Here is a 26,736-nt window from a genome sequence, read left to right as displayed (position 1 = left end):
TTTAACTTGATAAAATTTGAATTTTTCATGCAATCGAATTTCGCAGAAAGGATAGTTAAAAAGTGAACGATATTACGTTCGAGATGCAAATGGTTTCGGTCTTATTAATATCCATCGCTTTGACACAACTGACCCTACACTTCAACGGAAGTCAATCAAATTAATTTGCGGCAGAGAAAACGTAGTTGTGATATCATAATCACGCTACATCGACGATAATAGAAACACGAACTCTTGACACGAGAAAGCAATTCGAAATGGTATCTTTTACCCTTCTTGTAATTTATAAAGTTCCTTAAAACTTTAGGTAATAATCAGAAAAACCATCGTTCGATATTGTAGGGTAATTGTTATTACGCTATTATTGCGTTATATTATAAAGGAAGGTTAACACGAACCGTAGAAGAGCGAAATAAAAGAATTACCCGAAAGCAAATATAATTTATTCCCGTTCAAACAGGAATCGGCGATCGAAATCGTATATCGATAAAATTAACCCGACTTTTAGATTGCACGTGCATACGGCACGGATCGTCTGGATATAAATCGATTTTTATGAAAGATAGAAGAACGGTATCGCGAAAAAGAAGGCATCGACGAAGAAATTGAACGTAAATTGTGCGTTATCGACAGACCCTGATGGGAATTAATTCGACTCGACGATGTAATAAAATAGCTTCTTGGCCGCATCCGTGGAAGGTTATATTGGTTCGTTGGAAAGTCCGAAACACGAAGAAAAGAGTTCGCTGGGCCAAGTCGATAATCGGATGAAGAGAAACTCTCGGTGTGGCAGTAGGGGGTCGTATCGATCTCATCTCAGCAGCCTTTCCTTTTCTATTTTCACGTGGTTCGGAACCCAATAATAGGGGTTGTACCGATAATTTCACCCCCTCCGGTTATTCGATATGGATCTTTTAGTAGCGCGCCTTTGCTAGGGTGACTCTGAGCCGCCTACTCTCTTTCCCAGTCTCCCCCATTCTATCTTTTTCACCTTTCCCTACCCCCATATATCCTCTTTTTCCCTGGCTCATTGCCTCTTGCTTTGTTCCACCTTGTCCCCCTCATTTTCCTTTCCATTCTTTTCTTTCGTTTGAATGTTTAACAGGTGCTCGCCTTCTCGCGTACAATTAATAGATAATTAATCGTTGTCGGACTTGATTGCGAACGCGAGAATTAAGAAACCCCTTTTCTTTTACATTAAATTCGAAGCGGTGGTCGACGATAAAAATCAACCCCCATCATGGAAATGAACGCGTTAATCGGTGAAACACGATCGCGAAAATGCAACTCGTGAAAGCGAGACGTTATCCTCGGTAGAGAAACGAGGGAAAGGAAGCAAGAGGAGGAAAGAAGGAAACACGTTCGAGGAAAAATTTATTTGCCCTCGCGGTTAATTCTTGTCCTCCAGGTCGAGTCTATGGGATCGTAAAACGACGAGAAGGGATGCGCGTCGACGTAAGTGAAATCGATAGCAACGTAAAAGGAGAAGTCACAAAGTCGAGGGCAACAGTTACGAGGTTGGCAACGTTAAGAAAATTGAATAGCAAAGGAGACCGGTAGCCGTGATGAAAGAACGGTTAAAATAAAGAATACGGAACCGGAAGAAAAGAAAGATCAGGTAACGAGTGTATCGCGGTAGGGGTGAGAAGAGGAACGATAAATTCGTGAAAACAGTTAACCCCCGCGAACATCGGGTGCACCGTTATTAAACTTCGTAAACGTCGGTGAAAAGAGGAGGGTGAGAAGGAGGAGGACGGAGAGAGAAACAGTAAACTGCAGGGTGGAAAGTTCAAAGGCGGAAATAAAATCTGTAAAAAGAAGCAGACGGCGAAAACGTAAACGAGAAAAACAAGAAGTAATCAAGAAACATGCCCGAAGGATGTGGGTTATGTTTAATTTGTTGTGTTGCGAGGAAAACGAAATAGAGATAAAGAGGGACGAGGGAAAAAGAAGAGAGTGTATATACGTGTGCGTGGGTGGATGGGTAATCGGGAAAGCTATGTTTTCAAAGGGGTAAAAAACCTACCGCATCGGCTACTTTCGATAAAAATATTTTTCACTTCATTCCAAACATATCTCCGTTCCGTCGACACGAACCGTATCGCTTTCATGCTAAAAATCAAATTAATTTCCTATCGATTGAGCAACTTTTTCTAAAGTGTAGAAAATAAAAATGAAGGGAAGCCCGAGAAATCAATCCAAGTAGAGGCTGCCCAGATACTTTTCAGGGAATTAATTTAACGGTGCTATATCGTTTCGCGATAAAAACGGAACAACCCCGAGGAAAGGTTACCAGCACGATAAAAATACATGGGACCTCGATGATGCCCGTGGGTGGACACGCGGAATTGTTTCTAAAAACAGGAAGGAAAAAAAGCTCTTCCCTGAAAATCATTTGCGTACAGTTTATAGGAATTATCGAAAAATTAATTTCGCGATATTTTTGTACAAGTATCGTTGCGATAAGTACAATTGAAAGATTGTACTCGAGGCATCTACAGATTATTTTCAAAACTTTCACCAAGTATCGGCAATTTACGCGCCCTCGTAACCATCGTCATTTAACGAAAAATATCCGCGAACGTAACGAGTCGTCGGCTTTCGAAGAGGGTCGTATCGGATAAGGACGTGTCGCGGAGGCGATGATCCGTGGTACGAGGTTCACAAAAGGAGGGAAGAACACGAGAGAGGCTGGGCGGTACAAGAAAGGAAAGGAAGAAGGAAAGAAGAAGAGAAAAAAAAAAAAAAAAAGAAATTGAAGCGGCGCTCGGATTTACGCGGCACGTTACCCTAATGAAAATCGCGGAGGATGAATTGTAGGAGGGGGCAGAAAGGTGGCTGGTTGAAATACACAGGGGTGGAATTAGAATATCAGAGACACGTTCGCACAGTCTGTACATACGATTACACCAACACTCATTTCGCTTCAAACCTTACATACACAAGGTGTCCTATTCAATGAAATTCTAACATGATTAAATACGGGGAAAAATGTTCATGAAATACAATTAAATGGTGTCGTATGATGCATATTTATTAGGAAATTAAGCGTATACATGTTCAGGTATTGGTGCATCAGAAATGTCTGTGCACTTTTGGATGCAATTTTTAAAAATTTGAATTATTTAAAAAATTAAGAATATTTTAGATATTTTATTTCCATAATTAAGTCAGAATGAACTTGCAATCGTCGTAGAAGGGTTAAAACTAAAGCTTGCCCCGTTTACGTGGGACACCCTGTATAATACTTGTCGGTAGTTGACAAACCCTCGACATCAATTTCTCTCTCTGTCTCTAATTCTCCCCCTTCTCTTTCTCTTCCCCTTTTCCCTTTGCTGCCCTTCTCGCCGACCCTTCCTCTTGCTACTCTTCGTCTCTATCCCTCTCTCAACCATCTACCCTTCTCGCTCTCTCTCTCTTTCTCTCCCTCTCTCTTCGTTTACTTTGGAGATATCGATTACCGGCTCAACTCCCAACCCCCATCAACCCCTCTGTCACCTCCGACCCCCTCCCACGCCCCCTCATCCCTCTTATCCACCACCCACTAGCACCCCCCCCCCCCCCCCCCCCCCCAAGCCCCAACCACTCGGCCCAGCTTGCTGCTTGGTTGCTTGCACGGTGTCACATCGGTGTAGCAGCGTACAGAGATGGTACAGTTCGCGACAATTACGATCAAACGTATAGTTAACACACTATCGGTCGACAATGTTTCACGCAGACTGTTGTCTACAGCTCGCAGAGTAATTTAGAGTTTTCAACACATACACACATACCTCGATTTTCAACGTTCGACCTTTGAAAATGTATCAACCTGTTTATGAAGTTGTTGCACATCAATTCAGAGGTATGAAAAAGAAACGCGAAGACTATTTTTTCCCCCTCTCTGATGGCTAAACAAATGACTACATGGTACGGGCATCAAATTTATGAAGCAAGACGGCGGGTACATTTAAAATAATAGGAGTCCCTCCCATTGGAGATGCTTTTTTTTTTCAAGGGGGTGAAAATAAATCCAGAACCGAGCAGGGTTGTTGACCCTGCCTGCTCGACGTTCTACGTTTTCGTAAACCGAAAGCAGTTTACAAAACTGCATAACCGGCTAGAGTACGAGCACGTTCTCAAATATCGGTGAATTTATACACGAGAATAAAACAGACGACCTGATTTCTTTTTCTTCCCCATCCCGGTTCCCCGGGTATACGCGTACAAGGGTCCTGCGAGTAGCAGGGACCATTGAGACACGTGAAAATTGCTTTCAGAAAGAAAATATCTTCTCAATGTTCTATATAAACAAATTCAGAATGATTTATTCGTTGTTATTCGTGAATTTGTATAAAGTAAGAACGTCGAAGAAACAAAGTTCCGATAGGGGAAAAAATGTTCGTCGTCGGTTAAATAAATATTTAATAAAGAAACGGAAAATGAAATGGACTCCTGCGGCAAATACTTTGGTCTACGTTAATGCTGCACTTTAATATAGGTAAGTCCAAGTTAAGCTCCTTACCGATGACGATACGATTAGTACGGTTGGTTGAACTAATTGCCTTCGCGCTGATGGGAACTGAATCGAAGAGCCGGCAATATGAAGCGAGAACAATATCGATCGTTTTTCTCCATTGCCGACCGATAGGGGGTCGCGACAAAGATTACAGAGTTCAATAATGGTCCTGTAACCTGGTTGCTTATAAAACCCGACTCCTTCGCTGTGATTACCATTGTCCATAGATCATTTGAATAATAAATCCGCGTGCAACGAGAGGGGGTAATTTCTCTGAATTCGGTGGTGAATAATTAACAGGTTAATTACAGGGGGGTGGTAGGGCTTAAAATTTACGATTATTTCTTCAATTACGACGAACAAGTGTACTCGAGGAAGATAAAAAGACGTGAAACGAACTTACAAAGTGCCTTACCATAACGTAATGCCTCTGCATCTCGGTCTTCTCGCTGGCCAGTTTCTCGCATTCGATCTTCAGTCTGAAAAGTGAAAAACGATTGAGGACAGAACGAGCCAAACATGCGTTCAAATGAAAACGGTAGACATCGCGTGTGTGCAGGAACGCGTACTCTAAAGGACACGCGGACATACAGGGAAAAACCGCTACTTTTCCCTTTGGGATTCGTGGCAACATCTTGAATTCGAGGAAGAAGAGAGCGCGATATGTGTCTGCGGGAAGTAAGATCGAGTTCTCTTGCGAAAAAGCCGAAGGAATAAGAAGAAATGAGATTATGGGGGCGTTAGCGGTTGCGGTAGACGACTCGACGGGGTAGAAAAAAAAAAAAAGGAAAATAAAGAGAGAACAAACTTGGTCATGAATATAGGAGGACATTGTATGGATGCATTTCGGTAAATACGACCGTTCCGCGCGTTATCCGTCTTGGAAAATTGTTTGGAAAGTATTATGGAAAATAAAGCTGCTCTCGAAATCGTTACAACGTCACGCGCTCAACTTTTTCCGAGATTTAAAGTTGTACCGTAATTGTGCTTGGTGTATTTCCCGGTTGTACTTAGGATATTGTAATTCTATTAAAATGACTTATTTAACTTTCGTATTTTTTTTTTTAACGAAACAACAGTTCATCTCGATAGCAATTTAATATGAATTATAAAGCTTGATTGCTATTTCTTGGAGAAAATAAAAATTGGGAGTCTCGAGTCCAGAAATATGGATCTGTATATCCATCAACGATCGTAGGCGCGTTAATAGGAGTTGCTAATTAAAGAAAACAAAGTAGATATGTGTATCGTGGTAACAGTTGCAAAGTAGGTGGTACGGTACAACGTTTAACAACGAAGCGCAAATTTAACGTCCATCCGTCGGTCGAAACAGTATCGCAAGTGCACCGTGCAAGATAATTAATGATACGTAAACGCAGACATTTGTACACACGGTTCTATTACACAGAGTTCGCTGGAAAGTGAATGCCGTTCCAATAACGTTAACCATTATATAGCATCACTTGCATCTGGATACTACTTGCCGGAACGGCAATTAATTACCGTCCTGAACGGTAATCAATTACCATAAATCATCCAAGTTTCTAATCCACCGTTTCTTTGTTCCTCTGTTCTTTTCTAAATTTAACCCTTGTGTTCCCAAACGAGACATTCGTACCTGTTACCCGGATACCCGTGGAGCTGGATGCCCCGTTGGTAACAGAAGGATTAACTCTTTCGCTGCAACTCAGTTAACGTCGTCGAGGGTAAATATCCGATCGCGGTAAATACACCCGCCTCCTCGATCATCGACGCTTAAACTTTCGTTGCGTCGAGGGGAAAATCGTTCGATCTCTGATCGCGGAAGAGGCGTTATTAGAAACGAGAGGACGTCTAGCAGACAATTTCCAACTTTCCTCTCTGTCTGTCTGAAATAAGAAGTGTTCGCGAATGCAACAGCGTCAACGGGACCGCTGCAACAAGCAGAAAACAGGAAGATGGAGGTGGGAAGAAAACCGAAGAGAAGACGACAGGACGGGGTAAGCATCGGCGCGTCAATAATCGTGGATCTTGGAGAAACGCGAACGCGAAACGGAAGGGATGAAACAGGAAGCGGATGGAGGGAGGGAGGGGAGGGGGGTGAAAGAAAAACAAAGAGTAAGCGAGACGATCGAGAAGAGTCAAAGAAAAGAGAAAGACTCACGAGTGGTTCTGTTGCTGGATGAAATTGAATTCCTCTTTGATCCTCTCGCAAGTGTCAGCCACCGTGAATTTCAACCCTCCCGCAGCCCCGCCGCTTCCTCCGCCGCCCTGCAAGCAAAAAAGAGGGAAAAAAAAGAAAAAAATGGAAAAGAAACATAAGAGGAGGGGATTCGATTAGCATACACGACAAAGCAGCCGCGACAAAGAACGAAAAATAGATCAACTGGAACGAAGATGAGATAACGGGTTCACCAAGGAACGCAGCTACCATCTGGATGAACGTCGCCGCGCATTTTACGCGACGATTGCGCTTTTTTTATTTAGGCTTTTTAAATGTAACGCTTCGATTTGCTATTAGCGGTACTCGGAGTATACCGACAAAATATTCCATTCGAATACGTTTTCATAGGAACGGTTAACGAGATAGCTTTCCATCGAATCGCACAATTTCTCCAGACGATACGATACCAGTCTACCTTCTATTTACCGAAAAAATCAAGAAACTCGTTAAAGAGAGCAACACTGAATAAAAGAAGAAAGCTCGTTACATTGGAAATCGTGTAGAGAAAATCTATGGCTTTAAGTTCGTGTTGTAACCCAGGAATAAATCTTAACAAATCTGAATTTAAAGGAAAAGCACGAATGTAGGGGAGAAGAGTTGGTTCGTTTCAGAAACGGCTGTAAATCGTAACGAGGTTAAAGTCGAAGATGACAAGCAACCACCATCAAATGGCCTTCGACCGCATAAGGCGCACGCAAACATAGAAATCGGAGCTGAGAAACGCGAGCAGAGGGCATCCAGGTATAAAAGACGAGCGGCTCGGTGGGATGAGAGGGAGAAGCGAGGCCTGAAGAGGCAAGGATGAAGGGCCATGAAGGCGTCCTTAATGAGACCCATTCCACCAGGTAGCACGAGGTCTCTGTCTACGGGTTCTTCAAGCCGCGTACACCGACACGCCGCTCTACCGCTTGAAATTACGGAGAAAAGGATCGGGCTTTCCGATGACAGTAATGATTACGTTACACACACTTAAACGTATCTCTATGTGTCCTCCATACACGTTTACCACACCATCTGTGGTTATATCAATCGAATTTCGTTTGTACACTCGAAACGCGTTAGCAGCAATATTAACCCTTTCCAGACGATAAACCTATAGGATGTACAACGGGTGTTCAAAAGTATCGGAACACTTTTCTCAATTCTTATGTTACTAAATTTTTGTGCTTTCATTATCTTATATCGGATTAACGTGTTCATTAACAGCACTCAATTGAAAATTCGTCTGGTATCACCTAATCCTCCAATCGACGTGTCACAGATATAAAGGATGGAATTTGTAATGATTTCAAATCAGGACATTAATCGGATAGGATGATTAATGGGCGTCATTGAACGTCGGTATCGTACACGGAGAAAACCATAGAGATATTTCACAGGGATATGACGAAATCTCTGTCGGTAAAGAGAGATATTCTCTCATGGCGTTAAATGGTCAATGACTGTCCGTTGGCTGGAAAATTCCAGTTTTTCGGCGCCACGTAGTCTGGTGTAGAATGATTTGGCCACTTGTTGAATTCGAAACGGGGAGTGGATGTCGGTGGTAAAATGGTTTGGGAACAGGCTGGGGAAGAGAACGACGCCGGTGGGCCTCACTTGTTGCAATCATCAAACGGAACAGTCATCGAACAGGTTGTTGTTCCGATGGTTTAACTCTGAGCGGCGTACACATATCCGTTATACGATACGGCCAACGACAATTCGTTTTCAATGAAAATCCTCGCGCGATCCGACCAACCCTCCGATTTCACGTTAATTCGAGATACTGTTGAAAAATTTCCTCTTTGTTGTTTCTATCCGATGCTCTATCTATTCGTCGTTTTCCAACTCGCTCGAATGACAAATAATTTTATGTCCTAAAATATTTGCGACAACGCTCTATTTAAGGTAATAGGAAATAATTTGATATTCTAAAATATTTGCGACAACGTTCTATTTAAAGGACCAAGATAATCAAAATAAAATGAATAATTTTGATAAGCTAAATTTGGACCTCTCACCGTTCAAAATGTCGTTCAAGTATTTATAAATCTTTGTTTGCGTCATACGGGTATTATAAAATCGACAAATTAGACCTGATATAGGCGAAGCATCAGAATTAGCCCTTGAAACCCTAAAATGTAACTTTGTTATAAATTTTAAACGCGGCTTGAAATAAAAGCTAAATTCTATTATAAACTAATTAATACAATTAAGGTCCCCATAAAATCACTGTATTTTTATCGCTGAACTTTTGAAGGTAATTGTAATTATCGCCGTCGTATTAATTCGCAAAAATAGATTCGTCGAAGTATGCACGCCCACGCAATTTAATACTGACCATATCTGGTCGGGACATCAATGTACATATCTCCATTTTTTTTCTTTTCTTTTTTTAATTACTTTCCTTCCTTCCCATTTTTTCGACCATCCTTTGACGAGTCTATCGGATTTCGCTCTTCGAGCTTAACGAATCACACATATTCACCGATGCCGAAGCACGCGAATGTGCACGCAAGATGAAGCACGACCACGCGTCAATGCTTCGTTCTGATCAAAAGGGACCGATTCGAACGGTAAAAATCAATTTTTCAATCATTTTCTTTGCCTCCCCCTCCCCGCGCCCAATCCATAAGCCGTCCAATCATCCGTGCCTTCGTCGCAGTGTCAAAACTGTTATTAACGAGCGAAGACAAAAGTCTCCCGCTCTTTCGGACCGCCTCGACAAGAGAGCACGCTTTTGCTCCGTCTCTGTGTACCGTGGGCTCTTTGTATTCATTGTCTGGCCGAATCCCCTTTCACACCAGCCAAATCAATGAAGGAGGAGCACGCGTGAGCGCTGACTCTCCACACATTTCTATGTGTGTGTGTGTGTGTGTATGTGTATGTGGACACGAGGGATCGTATCGAAAAACCGGCTGGTTCACTTTGTTGCCAGGAGATAATGGCCGTGCGAATCGTAAATAAGGTAATAGGTCTTCGGAGGGCCGAGGATAGACCAAAGATCGGATGACGTAAGCGAGAAGCCCCTTAAGGGCGCGTCCACAACTTCCAAGAAAGCGATGATGGGGTTCGAACCTATGCGCGATTCATTCTCTCCTCCATTTTATTTGAAATGACCTGAGCGTTCGAAAATTATACGTGGCAAGATTTTGCAGGTGGATTTGGATGATTATAGGAGAAATTTTGCAAAAAATTATTATTTCATTTCGTTTCCAAAGTAAACCATCGACCGGCGTACCGCAAACAACGTTAATCTTTGATCATCTCTAATGATGGAAAGAATATATTATCCTCAATTGAATTATTAAAAAGTTTGCAGTAATTCCCTGCTGTTCGAACTCAAGCAAAGTGTAAATATTTATTCGATCAAGCATTTTCTATAGGGTATCCCAGTTATTTTTGTTCCCATTGTTTCGATTTTATTCGAACGAATTCGCTTCCCTTATTTTGTATCGCGGAAAGGTGTCTAATTGGATGAGCCAACGCTATTGGGAATTATTCAAATCATGTTTCGAGGCGCTGTTGAAAGTCAGACCTACGAAGCCGATGCAGCTGCACTTGAATAAACATCGATGCATCGATATGCAGTGAACACTGACGAATAAGCAGAACTTTTTTTTTTTTCCCGCACGTATACGGGCGCAACGACGACGACCACGACGATGCATCCTGCACAAATAACAGGCCAAGCGATTTGGAAGGCGTGCACGTCTTTGAATTACACACCCATGTTCATTAATAAAACGATCAATAAAAAGAAAGTTAAATGGAAGTGGTCGGTTATCGCGGGACACGATAAAACGTGTGATAACGATCGAGGGGGAAAAAAGGAAGGAGAATTTTCTGAATCACACCTTCTCGTGTTTGCTCGACAAAAAGAATGAAAACAGGTCGCGTTAAGATACAAACATCGCGACAAAAAAGAAATATAAAAATCACAAGAGACCGCGATTAATTACTGTGATCGTGTACCGCTGCTTTTAGAACGTGTGTATGCAAATCGTACAAGGTTCGTGATGTAATTATGCAAAAAGAAGTAACGAATGATGCGTAGCTATATAATTAAACGATCGGACATCGCAAACATATTTATTTCCAATTGATTGATGTATGTACGTGTGAATAAAAATTAAAGAATATCTACCAACATTCGCGCGTGTTCGTAGAGAAAAAAAAAAAAAAAAACGGTTTCATTACGATAAAACACATTTTCGACTGTCTACCGTAGGAGCGTGTTGAAGGGAAACGTATGCTCAATCAATGTCGAGACATAAAATGTGCTAACAAATACCGACACGCTTTGTAAGGGGAACCTAGACTGAATTTAGAGGGTGGATGAGTAGGAGGGAGACGGCTCGTTGAAGAAGACCAAGTGAAAGGCAGAGAGGGAGAGCACGTGGTGAAATTCCTACCGTTCAGAGGTGCACAGTCAGAATATCCGAACCTCCTTCGCAATACCAAGTAACTGATAAAAGAGACAACCTATTTTATACCATTTTACCTGCGCGAACCCCATTAAATCGTACAATAATAACAGAGAAGGAATCTCATTATTTAACTTGAAAATTACGAGAACACTTTACCGGTCTATCAAAAGTTAAACACTGTCACGTGTAACGCGGCAATAATTTTCGATGCCCAGCGTGAGATCTATCGTCAGAAGCGAAATGACTGACATATTACTAACAGAGAACTATTGATTAAACGGCACCTGTAACATCGCTGTAGGGTGCTCTGTTAAACGACTTACATAACGAGCAAATTACAATCAAACTTCGGAAACGATATCGTTCGAGCGATCGGCTAATCGAACCGGCGACGATGAAACGCTGAAAAGTTGTAACTTTTCGCTAATCGAAATCATCCTGAATGCCTCGGACGAGGCATTATCGAACGATCACCTTATTTTTTTCCATGAGAAAATATGCAATCGATGGAACGTGATCGGGCCAGGTTTTGCTAACGTTTCTTGCGAGGCAGTGATGTATGGTGGATGGCAAAGAGGAGGGCAAGAGACTGGCGCAAGCTCGCTTCTCATTCACGCGCGTAACCTCACGTCCATGTCGCAATGGCGGATTGACGGGAACGTTACCGCTTGGGTCGCACATGTACAAGCGATCGCACGTGTGTACCATGTAGGAGAGACGAGCATTACGGTGCTCGTCTTGTATATCGGTATGATTATTATAGGTTAGACGTTTCATGGCAGTGCGCACAATGCAGCCGAGAGTAGAGAGAGGACCGACGGAATATAACCTCGGTTCCCGCAGACCCCAGGTCGACGTGATCCAACGACACAGAGAAGCGCATACACCGGGTTGTTCTTAATGGGCTTGTGTGTGGCTGCACGCGCGCCTCCACACGATCGCACGTTTGTTTCAGTGTGCACGAGTAGCATCGTTGCCCGAGCACAATGCTAGTTCACCCCTGGGTGTTGGTAGTTCCCCTTAACCTACGCGCCACTGAAACAAGATTTATCGTCTGTGGAAACGTGCTCGTCGATACGACGAGGACTGACGAAAAATACCGGCTCACCTTGTTACTTTCCATCGAATCAAATTCGACCGATTAACCCCTTAGGTAGCGATTTCGTTTGAACAACTTTCAAGTTTTCAATTTCGATTCAATTTCAATTGTTTTGAAACAAGAAGAAGCACGCGATGAGAATTAGGCTTACGGAAGTGTTTTCTAGCAAAACTTTTGAACGTTGATAGATTGTGGAGCGTAATAACACGTCCGCTAGCGAGATCAAGGGATCGTTCGAGTAGCCATCTGGCGGATCTGTCGGAAAGCTTATTGTATCCAGAGAAGTGGTTTCGATCGTCCACGTGGACGATATCGGAGTAAATGCCTTCGTCACGCGAGGGATGAAACGTTTATCGTCTACAAGAATGACGGGCATTCTTTTTCTATTTCAACCTTGCCCCTCGCATCCCGCACCAGGGTAGCTACCCTGTGGGAGTATCTTTACACGAACCCGTAGCAAACGTGTACGTAACTCTTATCGATCTTTTCGTCCGTTCTACGCGCCTCTATTTTCGTGTTGTAATCGTTCTAACCGTACGAGAAAAGCATCAGCTGTTCGTTTCGCACACCCTTCGTATAAATATAAACCGATCTCATAAATTTAACTGTAACGGACCAAATTGTTTTAACTCTGAACGACATGATTTTCTCTTACATGATGTATCGTTCGAATAATGATCATAGCTCTGTCTCTTTATTTAAAAAAAAAAAAAAAGAAAGAAAGACTGCTAACACCCCAAGATACGGTCTTTTGATCGATATGCATCATTCGTTGCACGACAATCATGTGGATGACACTGACAACCATTCTACCAACGTATATATGAATATATACATATATATATGTGCATATGTGTAGATATATTTCTGACCATGCCCTTCCCTCCTGCCCTTCTGTGCTTTAACGAGGATAGCCGAGGGTCGAACCTCGTTCGACATGTAAATGTAAATGTTGGACAAGAACCAACCAGAGATTCTCAACCTTCTTAACGCGATAAACTCGAAACTGTTACGAGATTAACGTGCCAATTGAGAATCACTGACGAGGACACTCGCTGACTCCCTGGTGTGGCAAGAGTGTTGCGACATTCTCGACACAGTTGGCAGTGGTGATCAATCTTCCTCGACCAGGTAACATTCTTCGACCGCGCGTCCATTATAAACGACATTCAAGTAAGTATATTGCAAGCAGGGTCGAATTTTACAGGACAGTTTCGAACTGAATAACCATCGACAGACAATAGATATTTTTCTCGGGCTTCAAAACGTATTTAAAATAAGACTATGTTATTTTGAATAATTGTGATCTTACTGTGCCATGTCGATTTTATTATTTTTTAATAAAACAAGTATGAAATAACCGAGCAATGCTGAGTAATTTTATTGGTAAAATGTAATGTATTTGTAAATTGAGACGGAACATGAGAACCACTCGTTGGGATTTCAGTGGGTGGCGTTGGTCCCCTCATCAAATGCTTGTCATACCGTTCTTACCCTCAAACTCCGGAGCCTAACGGATCCCAGCAGTCGGGTAAAGCCCGGAGCCGCACCCCCGTGTACACAACGAGAAAGAGCACACGATGTGTGTATATGAGAAGAGGTGGGCAACCACCCCAATGGACCCGTCGTCGATGGCTTAAAGCCCGTAGGCTTGTGATATACCTCGGGGCTAAGAATTATGTCGCTAAAACCCACCAATTACCGGGGGCTGGAACCCGAAATACGGCTTTCTTTTCCTCCCACTTTTATACACAACGGGATCCTTTTTCAATCGTCGACCAATCTAACCCTGGGTTATTCTAAGTAAATACATTTAAGTACGTGACAGACATCTAATTCGGTCGATCATGTATAACCCTAAAGTAAACGCGTACGATTTCACAGGCCGAAGCGAATGGTCGATGTTCAATATTTTAGTTATTGTCGAATCTGCAGTACCTTCTCTAGCTAATCATTTCTATTTGTAAAATTTATACCAAGGTGCTCTGCGAGAGAATGACAGAGTAGTAAAAAGACGAGGAAAAATCCCTGCTCGTAACGTAGTCCATCATTCGTGGATGAAAAAGACCATTCGTCTGATTATGATTTCACGAAACGTCGTCGTATACCATATCTACCTACGAGCGATGGATTAATCAGCTGAACCATGCGGTTTCTTGCTCCCCTTGCGATTAATTAATCCTCGCGATTAATCACTCTAAGCGCTTTTCATCGACCAACAGATCGTTTTTATTCGTATCTCTGCGCGTGGGATGCACAGGGTGTCCCATATAAATTTATCCAAGCGATTATCTATTTCGAAAGAGAACACTTTAGATACTTTCGAAGGAGAAGGCAAACGAAATCGAAGATACAATATAATTTGACTGTAACAATAAATTTCGTGTAAATCTTTTTCATTTCAATTACGTTAAAACGATATATCAATACATTTCGATGCGAATAAACGATAATTCCCTTCTTAATATCGATAACAATATTGTCGTAAATAATGGGAGAGCAAAAATTATTACGAGAAATTCATGGAAATGGTCTGTTAATTGCTATTAACATCGCAAACAGCACTTTTGTTATCGTTTAAATGTCAAACCTTGAAAAAATAATGAAATTTTTCTCTGCCGAGGAATGTTTCCCAGCGTCGAATGGACCAGGAAAATTTTATTTATAATTCCTCTATTTACGTATTAAATAGAAATGCGAAACGTACAAATACGAGAGTATCCGGATGTGTACAAAAATACTCAATTATCGGATTCAGTCGGGATTACCGAAAAATTTGAACTACAGAAACTGGACGTTAAACAATTGACATAAAGATTTTCAATCTAATTCGAGGCACGTCGAACGTTGACACAAAAAAGACAAAAGTGTGTTTCAACGAGATGATAAAAATGTCTTGTTTCGTCGAAATTAGAAATTGTACGATACGTTTCGTTGAACGGTGAAAACTGCATCCCTTCTTCGAGCTGCATCTCGAGGGTATAAATTCGTCATTGGCGTCCATTGTTACCAATCGGCCGTCTAGCATGACTTTTTCTATTTTAGAATCAAGTGACCCTCCGGCGAGCATTTCAATTTTCGCTCCTCGTTTCAATTCGGATGGGACGAGTCGACGAACAATTAGTCGTCGTGCAATTTGATCAGCGATTGTCATCGGCGTATCCCATCCCTACCGCCACCCTATCGCACCCTATCCCACCCACGCGTTGCAACAACAAAAAAAATACTCGCGATGGAGAATCATTTTTACGTTGCAATTTCTTCTTTCATTTTGTTTACCCTACATCGAGTCGACGAGTATCGAACAGTCCTTTCAAAACGCATAATTCGATGATCGGTCAAAAACAGGGATAAATCAAGTGTTTATGCACTTTTGTGCAGCAGTGCAGTTGCAAAGTGCAAGCAGGGCCGGCCCTGGGCCTAGGCAGACTAGGCGTCTGCTTAGGGCCCCCATAAGACGATTTTGCGTCTAAGAATGCAAGAAGATGTAAATGCAAATTTAAATTAGTTATACAAGCTTTAATGTTAATTTTATAAATTTTATTTGAGCTACTTTTTTTTATGTCATATATGTGAATGTGCATTATTTACCTTTCTAGAATGAAAAAATCCTACCACTAATGCAACACTCTTCTACTTGCAATATACTCGGATCTAATCTCTATTTCTAATAAATTATGGCGTGAAATTTTGAGAGGATCTGATAATAATAACGCGTGAAAATCATGTTTTACCAACTACCACGGTGGCACATTACACAAGAGGTCGAAAATGCGTCGTATTTAAGCAGATTTCGTAACAGCAGTTAGTCGTCGTGTTTCATAGATTCAACGAGATTATAACGTTAAATATTTTAGCGAGAGTAGACATCGAAAAACCGTGGAGTCTCGGGTACAAACAGCATAAACGATGCAAAAGATTGTGTACGTAGACGGAACACACGGGCGAATAAGTGAGCGGATGAATGGGAGAGAGAGAAAGAGAGTGGTGAAGTGGTAGGAGGAGACTAAAAGAGAAGAAAGAGAAGAGGCAACAAAGCAGCGTCCCTTTGTCCTTTACTAGAATGCACGGTACAAGTCAGCGCGCGGTGCATTTGCAAAGAGGCTGCTGCTGCAAGACTTTTCGTTACCCTGCCTCTCCTTCTTTCTCGCTTCCTTTTCTTTCCTTCGTTTACGCCTCGCAAATATATACATATCGTTAATTGATCAAATTTTTACGGTACACAAATCATTTGTCTAAATCAGACTTGGAGAAATTTTTAGAAATTTTGGAAAATATAAATAAAATCGTCTTCAGAAATTTTAAATAACACCTTTAGCAATTTCAATTAGTAACTTAAGAAATGAAATGAAAAGCCAATGGAGTTTTATTTTAAAATTACTCGAATCGTACTCTAACTTGGTTCTAATCGATACGCTTGAAATCAGCACGTTCGTATAAGCTGATTAAATTCTTTACTTCCTCTATAGCGAGCATTAGGCAATCAAGGGTAACGTTACCGTGCCAGTTATCATTCCTATTATGATCATCCGTTCGACGTTAACTTTGAATCAGCGTGCGTCAGTGAATTCAAGCTTCCTCGTCGCGATTACGTAGGAATTATCGGAGAAATTTATTTATGAATTTTCTACGTTTCAGTCGATGTTAAATCAAATGTTGGTTACCAAGTTCGCGGGAGAAAATATCAGTACGGAGTAATATAATTGCGAGAGACATCGTAGAAAAAGAATTCTCCTTTATACGCTTTAGCTGGCCGCCTTTGCATTTTCATTTTCTTACTGCAAATAATTCCACCGTTCAGAGAATGCTTTACCTCCACCGCTTTCTATATCTCTCTCTTTCATTTTTTTACTTTTCCACCGGCGTTATAATTTCACGCGTCACATAAGCTCAAAGTCTTTTATGCGAAACAAGACCACCGGGGAATTCGCTGACACAGGAGGCCTCTAGAAATTCTAGAGATTATTTATAGAGAAGGATGAGAACGAGATTGGTAGATTGAAGAGGGAAGAAGAACAAGTTAACGTACAACAATTGCCGTTCGTAGAAGCGGCTACTGGACCGATATGTGGGTACATACACTCGCCTCGGTTGTTTGCTTATTGGCGCTAATGTGGCGCCGTTCAAGGGGCACAAAGTGGTTCAATAATTTCCTCGTGAGGATTCTTAAAGCGTAAAATCGTCGGTCCGATAATACGTGCTTTATTCACTTCACCGACATCGAATCTCAACGCATCGTGAATCGTATGTTGATGGAAGGAATTCAATTTTAATTTATGATAGTGATTTAAATCTCTAATCGATAGTATTTGATTAAAATTATTTTGCATTTAAAATTTTTATCCAAAATACCTCTAAATAGTCTAAAAATCTTTTCTCTCTTAAGTAGAGTACTATTTTCAAATATACACTCGAGATACATTTAGCAAGTTTCTCGGATCTTTCTGATCTCGTGCCACTTGCGGTTTGCCAAAGTAACGAGCGGACAACGATGTTCCATCGAGCGGCTCCTACTTTTATTATCCTTCTCTTCTCCGCGAAGGCTTGAGTTACACAGTTACCGGAGCACAATAGTCGTACTCGTCCCATCATTTGTTTGCTTGCCAAGCGTAGAAGAGAATGAACGAGTTCTTAGCGCTAAGGATAGTGTTCGCTTTTATTACGATTCCCGGTCATCTATTATTCACGAGGTAAAGTCGAAATCAATTCGCGTCGCTTTCAATATTTTCCACCGTACCCGTTCCTATGAACCCCGCCGACTTAACGTGACCGAAAGAAGGCACTGATTAATTGCATTTGGATAACGATTATTACGAGATATAACGTTCGGTAAATATTTTTTTCGAACATCATTTACCGAGCGTTTAATAGTTCACTCGAGAAGCGTTCAAACAATGAACAAAGCGGTGAATTAAAATCGGACGCACCCCATAACCGGGCTCGTGAAAGGGGAAAGAGATAATGTGGGCCGGCGGGAGATGGTGTTGGAGCAACTGACGGGGTAACTACTTTGAAAAGAAAAGTTGAAAGCACGGACGCCTTTTATTCTCTGTCAGTAGTAAAAGTGGTTAAGACGGTTCCTTCTCTGTCAGTTCGTCACGATATCGATATTATAAAAAAGAAATGAAATTTCAAATTCTCGAGACAGTCTACCTTTTTGCTACTTTTTTTATATTCATTAAGATACGATCTACAGCTAAAGAGATTGCTACGATAAAAAAGCAACTCCAACTAAAACGAGATAACTTAGCAGTTGTGTATCGTCTTTTCAAGAAGATACCAGAAGATAAAGAGACGTTTTTGTATGACAATTAATGGTCGAGTACTTACGGGAGCGGCTGGGTGTCTCGCCGGCGCGGGGTACATCTTAATTGTGGCTAAATACTCGGACAAGAATCACACACGTCCACGATGTCCTTTGTAGACGGTCACTTCATGATCCGTTCCCTTGGCCGATCTTCGTGGTAACATTCTCAGGATTTTGGAGGAACGCCAACGATCTCCCCTCGGTGTTCAGCATCGAGATCTTCGCCGGCTGTAATTATAACACGACACGATTCGTTACTTTCAACGGAACCGAGGTGTTTCGTAAACTCGCTTACATCTTCCAATTGACTTTTCCTGCATTTCTCGGAACCGATTTTCAACGACTACCTTGGACAGGTTGAAGCACAACGGATGGATAAACGAATTCGTGAATTCACAAGTTGATCCGATCGAATACTAATTACCCGCGAAATTGTGATTATATAAAAATAAATTCACCGTTCTATGCAACGTGAAAACGTGAAATTTTCAGGGAAAAATACTGAAATACGTTGAAACAACGATAAGCTAATTTCAGTGTAGATGAAAGAATAAAAAAACAGCTTCCATTTTCGGTTTTCACCAGGCGAAAAAAGCCCGGCGACACATCGCGAAATTATTTATACGCTCTCGCGTCGCGTTTCTAAACGCGGCTTTATGAATCCGACCGATCGATTTATCGTTCGATTTCCGAACCGTGTAAACCACGTTCCGCCACTGTTTTCCAGGGCATTTATCCTAATCATCGAAGCGTGTTCCTAACAGCGAACAAAGAACGAAAAACATTTCAACAACGAGCCGAGAGAAAAGGGGGGAGAAAAATAGAGAAGGCGGGAAAGAAAGTGTACCCGGTCCCTCATGTAAACCGAACGCAAAGCTGTTGTATAAGCGGAACGTCACGTACGGAAACTGTGTCGTATTTTTCAAAAATTGTTTCCAGTAAACAGTCCGCTTGCACCTGTTAAACTCTGCGTCCAACAATTGCGCTAAAGAACCGATTAAAACGATAACGCGGCGCGGATCGATCCAGCGAAATATCGACGGTAACTCGTAACAACGTATTCCGAGACGTAAACTCAAATTATCGATACGAACGGTTTATTTTGTTTTTCAAGTAGAGGATAATTCCTTTTTTCGAATCGCTACAAAAATTTAATTTCAGCGAACAATTTATGAAGTATTTGATGCGCGCCCTATGTAAGCTGCTTTAGCAATTTCATGACATAAAAGTATTATAAAATAACGCTTATGGCATATTAATTTAAAGCTTAAAATTAACAGAATACGATTATATAAAAGTTTCATTGATCAGTCGACTTATGTTAGTATTATCAATTATTGAATATGCAATTTTTAATTTAAAAAATATTCAATTTGTATTAAGATAATGGAAGAAAAATTTATGTAGTCATTTTCGTTAAGCTTAAAGCTTCCAACTGATATACCATAAGCGTTGTTTTGTAATACTTCTATGTCATGAAACGGCAAGAAATTAAACTGCGTAGAAATCGTGCATGCATTCCATAATCGACGACGGCAGTGCAAATTATGCGCAAAAATGAAAATATCTAAATCGGTTAAAATGACAGTTTGCGGGGTAAAAAACGTAATAGGAAAGCCGAGCTTTTTTGCCAAGAACGATTGTTGTTATTATCATTTACACACTGCCATCAGCACACGATTGCATGCGCGTGTCATTACGGCCGCTTTGTAATGTTGTACGGTGTTTCGTGTAACATGAAAATGGAGTCGTGTAACTCTGTTAGCGGACCATTCTCCACGGATAATATATTTCACGAGCAACGTATAATGGAGCGGGCGTGCATGAAAAACTCGCAGTCAAATTTGAACAGTCATTTCCATCAATTTGCAATAAACGATACGCGAACGATGCAATAAAAACTTTCAGCGATTTAACTGGCGATGCCTTTTCTCTATCGCCGATACAGAGCGCGTGACGAACGCACACCTGACAAAAAATTTATCGATAAAAACACACGGACACGTTAATTTGACAAAAATGGTACACAGAGAAACGAGTACAAAACTCCAACGTTCGATTCGATGCAATGTACTTCGATCTTTTTTAACGATATCAAACCGTTTATTCCTAGGTTCGAGATTATATTATTTTCAAAATAGTACTTTCTATTATCATTCGCTAAATTACAAATTCGTTCATTATAGACCAGTTTCTTCTGATCTCGAGCGTTTCAATTAAGGCGGGAAAATTTAATTTTCAATATGATAAAAGCTGATTGTCTTACACTCTGTATAAGGATGAACGAAATTGGCCATTCGAGCGTTGTTGGATGAAATTCGTGAAAAGGGAAATAAACAAATAACGTGGCAGCTGTTCAAAGACACCTTTATACGTATACACGGACGGTAGGTAGGGGTCGTACCGGACGTAGCCGCAGCATAGGCAAGTCACGAAGGAAGTTATCACGAATCTCGGTTAATCGCCGTTAAGATCCTTAATCACGCGATCTCCGTGATTTCTTTTTACCCGTGATCGTTATCGCAACATGGTCAAGTACCGACGGGCGAGCGAGCGAGTACGGGCGAGTTTGCGCGTGCGCACCGGCTGCACTTCGAGTTAAAGGATTTCCCACACTAAACCGCATTAACGAAATTACGGTTTATCGACGGCAACGATAGCGCCGCTTACGACTTTATAATATCGATGTGTACGCAGCGTGTGCCGCCGATAAACGCTCACACTTTATTCGGTTAATTAATATTCGAGAGAAAATTGTGACGAACGTGCGACGACGATAAACGATACCAGTTATAAGTTATTCTACCGTATTATTATTGGCGCGATTATAAAATGTTAACGTATCAAAACTATCGTTGATTTATGCGAAGGTCGAATACCCGACCTACGGTATTAATATCCTAATATTTAAACATTAAGCTCTTTTTTAATTCGTCTAATGAAACTTTAATATTTTGTTATGGATAGAGTGGAGTTCAATATTTTCAGAAATATCTATAAAAAATAGTTGTAAATATTCTAGGAGAGCAACTAATAACGAATAAAACATGTCAATTGTCTTGATCATTTAATGAGCCACGTAGTACGTTGATTCGCGATTACCCTCGACTTGTTTCTAACTCCCATCGTGTCTCTTTCCAGTAATTTACTTCGCAGCTGTGTCGTGTCGAAGGTGCTGCCATTGGCACCGCTTAACCTTTATATGGACAACCGTGTACCCCCCTACCATTTCTGTATTTTAACAATTCCTTATACTCCTACGAAAAAATATCGCAACGTTGCTTCGAATTCATCTACTTTTACGTTGATTTATGTTTTCAACGGAGAACGAAAATGACTTCTTTCAAACTAGCCGAATAAATTTAATTAAAGACACACGGCGACCTTCTGTCGTCCAAAGATCGTCTTATAGCTTAAGACATCAGGCCGATTAACATAGGATTTAACAACATGACATAAGTACCTTTCGATTCTGTTCTTTTTAACACGTAATTTCCGGTGTCTTCAGAAAGTCATCGTCATTGTTGATGTTAACAATTAACCGAAGAAACAACAAAAATTAATTATCAAGGTTAGCTTAACACGACACGTTGTTCCCGGTAACTTAGCGAAAATGACTACGCTTCCGGCCATGTGACAGTGTGTATAAACGTTCGACGCAATTAATGGCACCGTTTTCAAAAGTTGAACCGAGCCGTTTTGTTGACAAACGATACACAAAATGTTACCTTTAAAGTTTGCCGAAACTACGATACGTGTTCTACGTACGAATACTTTCATATTTCACACAGAAAATTAAGCCGTGTATCGTTAAACAAATAGATAGTATCCTATATTATCGTGATTTCAAACAACGCTCTAGTCAAGTAGTACTTGGCGTGTTTACACAAAACTGTACCTCGTGAACGTGTCAAACGACACAATTTCTCTTATCGATATAACACGAAACAGAAATGATCGATAAAAAAGAAAGAATCTATCAATAAATAATGTTTGTGTACTCACACTTCTTTTCCCTGCGTTCCTCGGGTTATTTCTTTAATCCACCTTGGCACTATGCGAAAAAAACCGAACACCTCACCGATCCTTTCGCACTATCACTAACACTTTGTGTACAGTTTAAAGAAAAAGAAAGAACGCGTGCACAGTTACACACATATATATTGTATATATCGAACGCATCAAGCATCGAGACGAAACATAAACGTCACAACCGCACCGTACAACGAACGACGCTCGACTGCGAGCCGGGTACCGAAGTGGATGACGGGAAACGTGTGAACGCCGCTTGCCGCCGCGGCGAACACCAATGAGCGACTACTAACACTAGCCACCGCAGCAACGACACTGACGCACCAATAAGGGGACACAAATGTACACAGAGAGCGAATCGTCCTTCTCTCTCTCTCTTTCTCTCTCTACTTTAACGCTCTATCCTTATCCGACTCGTTTCTCAGTCGTCGAGTCAAGGGCGTCGACCGACAGGGGCGATTCGTTGTTTCCTTATATCACAGAAACCAATAATAATACCTAATTCGATAATGATTATGAAATTTCAAGCGTTTCCTTTATTCAAAGATACGTATCGGTAGTGAATATATCGCTGGTTTAAAAAACCCGCGAAAAAGACTCGATACGAATTTCAAGAGTTACGGCTATATCGTTAGTGTTTTATACCCGAATTTGAATTTTAAACTCTTCTGAATTTTAATACAAAAATATTTTAAAAAGAGAAATATTTTTTTTAATTAAAATCAACGAAGGTTTAAACAAGTGTTGTTCATATCGAAGAATGAAAACGATGCTTGGCAATGAATTTAGTGTCTCTTATATCATAAACAATTACTCCTGTATATTTATAAGTTTGTAAATATACTCATTGCTTTTTCAGTATTTATTTGTGCGAAGAAATTCTCTGAAAATTTACTTTACACGCCATAATACATTCTGCTACATTTGCACTTTTGGTACAATCGTTTTAGTCGTAATTTCTCACTTCAAAAAAAATCTTTATCGACACCCCTGCTTTCGTTTGTCCCGCTCACGCTCAACACTAGTATCCTCCCACTTGCTATCCCTTTCATACTCATATAGTAGATACGACATATCGCTTGATCTCTCTCGCCCTTCGCTGTTTCTTGATCTTCCACCTCTTCTCATCGTTCGTCTCGCTTGCTCTTTTGATCTTTCGATTTCCCGTCCTTGTCCTACAGGTGCACCGCATCATCGCTATCGTTGTTTCCCTCGCACTTTACCCACTGTCGTACATATGTCTCTCGTTACCCGTCTCTGTTCATCTTCTTCGACCGTCCCGTTCTTTGTTCCGTCTCTCTTTTAACCGCATATCCCGCGTACCTCGCATCTGCGTTTCTCTAGCTCTCAAAGAACAACAGAAACTGCCTCTCTGCACGCGTCTTGCTCACACTTAAACAGCAACCCGGCGTAGAAGGAGGAGTACCGGAACCAAGTGCCGAACGTTGCTTGTGTGTCATGTGCATGGAGTGTTCTGGCACTGTGCAAAGGACAAAGACAGACCGAGTCAAAGTGCTAGAACCGGACAACACGAGTCAACCGGCAATGTAAGGAGAGACCTTTACGTGGATAGAGGACTAGGCGTTCGTGTAGGTGATATACCAAGCGTGTATGCGCTCATGATATTACACACTGCTCATACATCGTGTCTGCTTCGCTTTTGAGGGCGCGAGGAGATGAATCCTCGATTCGGTTAAACGCCCGCCAACTGGGGATGTTCTAAATCAGGCTGTCTACTTGTGATTCGGCTTTCCGAGAGGAATTCCAATACTTATACTTCCTCTATTCCTCCTGTAAACGTTCACATTTGTATGTACATCGATAGACCGGCTACAGGGTAAGCATGGGACGAGGTTGAAACGACTGGGACTGTCCAAACACGACCCGTAATGTTAATATTTTATCATTAGCTCGTCGAAAAATCATCAGCAACGAATGCTGAGCCCTTCGATGCATAAATGGGCCTTAAAACGGTTTATACAATTGGACGAATCAACCGTGTTGTACCGTGTTGTAAAACCGATGTAACACATTTTTATTAACAGGACAACCGTTAATGGGAACGCATCAACAACAATATGGAAATGCATTTAGCTTTGTACGAGAACGTTATTCTGTTTATTGACACATCAATTTCAAGAATGCAATAAGCGTAAACCAATTAGCCTTGGTAATATATAGCAGATAAATGAAATATCACGTGATTAAACGCCGACTGAAATTGCTGTTACTTCGCCCTTTGGAATCTGCTACATTTATCGTATCGATTCGCGTAGTACTTGGAAGAGGAAAATTATGTTATGTCCTCGATAGCATTTATAAAGCGACGGATGCTGTGACACGGCATGTAGCCGGAAGCTGGAGTAAACAGCCGAAGGAAACTTTGTGGGTGGATTAGCATGCTAGGTGTTGCTGGAATATCAGAAAATTCCCTTGTAACATACTAGCGCATCCTAGATCAATAACTATTTATCAATAAATATTTACGAACATTATAATTCAAGCAAGTATTTTCGAAGAAAGGTCCGATAAAGCGGTCTGAAAGGATGGATTAAGGCAAGAAAACTTTGGTGTTACTTCGATTTTCTTTAATCTGACTTTCCTCGCCATAACTTCAAGATTCTAACTTCTTCAATTAAAACCAGGGAACGATTTTTATTTTAACGTCTTGTTTTATGATTGGAAATCAGACAAACGTTTATTTAATCACCATTAGGATTCTCATTATTTTCTAAAGTGTTCGTTTCTTAAAAAAATGTTGAAACGAACGTAGCATGACGTTTCGAACGTATACGGGTCCACGGTGAAAATGTAAAAATACAGGTTCCGTGTCGTTCACCGTCATTAGCACGAAAATGACAAATTTGTGTACTGTAGCACAGAAGTCTGTCCATTTCTCGTCGAACAAACCACGTGTACGAATGCAACACGATGTATGCTCATTTACTTATTCCCATTCGAGCGTCAGTGTCGTCGTCGTAGCAGAAATGTGCAGGAACGTGTGTACGTGTATGTGTGTTCACGTATCGTGTAAGTACACGGTAAACGCAAATGTCGTATTCGGTCTCATTTCCTCCCTGGTCGCATTGTGCTTCAGTTCTCGATCCCTCTTTCGAGCCCTTACCACAAGCCGCAGCCCACTACACTTTTGCACGAACACGCGGGCATTCATTATCAACGTACAACGTCGTGTAACCATATTTACGTAGCCTCGGTGGTCACCCACACGGGTGCAACGGTGCAATGAGGTTGCAAAGAAACGAAATGCTATTTGTCGGTATACAGAAGAAGAAAGAGGAACTGTAGCGAGATGAAACGAGACAGAGAAAAGCCATAAATGCAATTGGAAACCTTTACTTGATACATTCACTGGAATTTCCTGACTTCGGTACAGACAACACGGAAGTAATGCATTTCTTCAAATAATAACTCGGACCCGTACAATTTCGTTTCAACGATACCGAGAGATCGCTACCAACCGTTCGATCTTTCCACCTGATAATTGCGACCGGTGATTAATCGTTTATTTAAAACAGCTACGCGAAAGCCTGCTTCTTCTGCGCTCGTACTAACGTTCTTTTCTACATCTACATAATTTCCTCATAAATCACGGGATAGGGAAAACAACGCTCTGTATAAACGTCTCCACGTACGCATGCGAAATTACCCGTTCCTTATCGCGTGACCAATAACGAAGTTGCGATAGATTGATTGAGTTCTTCATAATTTTGTTGGTAATCGAAGCTAGAATACTTTATCACGGTTATTTAAAATTATTAGAAGAAACGTATGATTTTTAATCATTTAATTTGATTTCGAAGATCATAATAAAAATACGTATTTGTAAAATTGCACGTAGATTGCACTTTTCTTTGAATGTTCCTTTGTATAGAAAATCGATAGGTCTTTTCTAGGAATACAAAATATGATGTATCAAAGAGAATAGCAACTTAAAGACGATATTACGTTGATAAAAGGGTAGAACAATGAAGAAGTCTGTTTAAAATGTAAAACTACGTATTTGTTGGAAACATCGTTGGCATGAGTCAAGTTGCTTTCCATATCACCATTCTTGAAATATACCACAGTGGAATCATCCACTGTAGGCATCGTAAAAAGACTATATATCTAACTTGCACCACCCTAGTGAACAGAGACCCCCTGAAAACCTGTAAAACACGCGAACCG

General features: G+C 41.1%; 1 protein-coding gene across 11 annotated transcripts in view; it reads right to left on the bottom strand.

Annotated features, from left to right (window-relative positions):
* gro (TLE family member transcriptional corepressor groucho) overlaps positions 1-26,736 on the bottom strand; it is a 62,244-nt gene that overhangs the window by 32,806 nt on the left and 2,702 nt on the right. Inside the window, exons 1-4 of one of the 11 annotated variants that reach the window (XM_034339547.2) lie at positions 22,522-23,145; positions 18,540-18,744; positions 6,642-6,748; positions 4,902-4,977 (exon numbers count right to left, since the gene is read on the bottom strand). In XM_034339547.2, the coding sequence (XP_034195438.1) occupies positions 4,902-4,977; positions 6,642-6,748; positions 18,540-18,575 (219 nt within the window). In that variant the 5' untranslated portion in view covers positions 18,576-18,744; positions 22,522-23,145. Of the gene's footprint in view, positions 1-4,901; positions 4,978-6,641; positions 6,749-18,539; positions 18,745-21,979; positions 22,135-22,521; positions 23,146-26,736 lie in introns of those variants that run through there. The other 10 variants (XM_034339548.2, XM_034339545.2, XM_034339538.2 and 7 more) reach the window with 10 other exon arrangements.

Source organism: Osmia lignaria, chromosome 10 (assembly GCF_051020975.1).
Source record: "Osmia lignaria lignaria isolate PbOS001 chromosome 10, iyOsmLign1, whole genome shotgun sequence".
NCBI lineage: Eukaryota > Metazoa > Arthropoda > Insecta > Hymenoptera > Megachilidae > Osmia > Osmia lignaria.
Note: the sequence above shows the minus strand (reverse complement) of the source record. Positions and strands in the feature narration are given on the sequence as shown.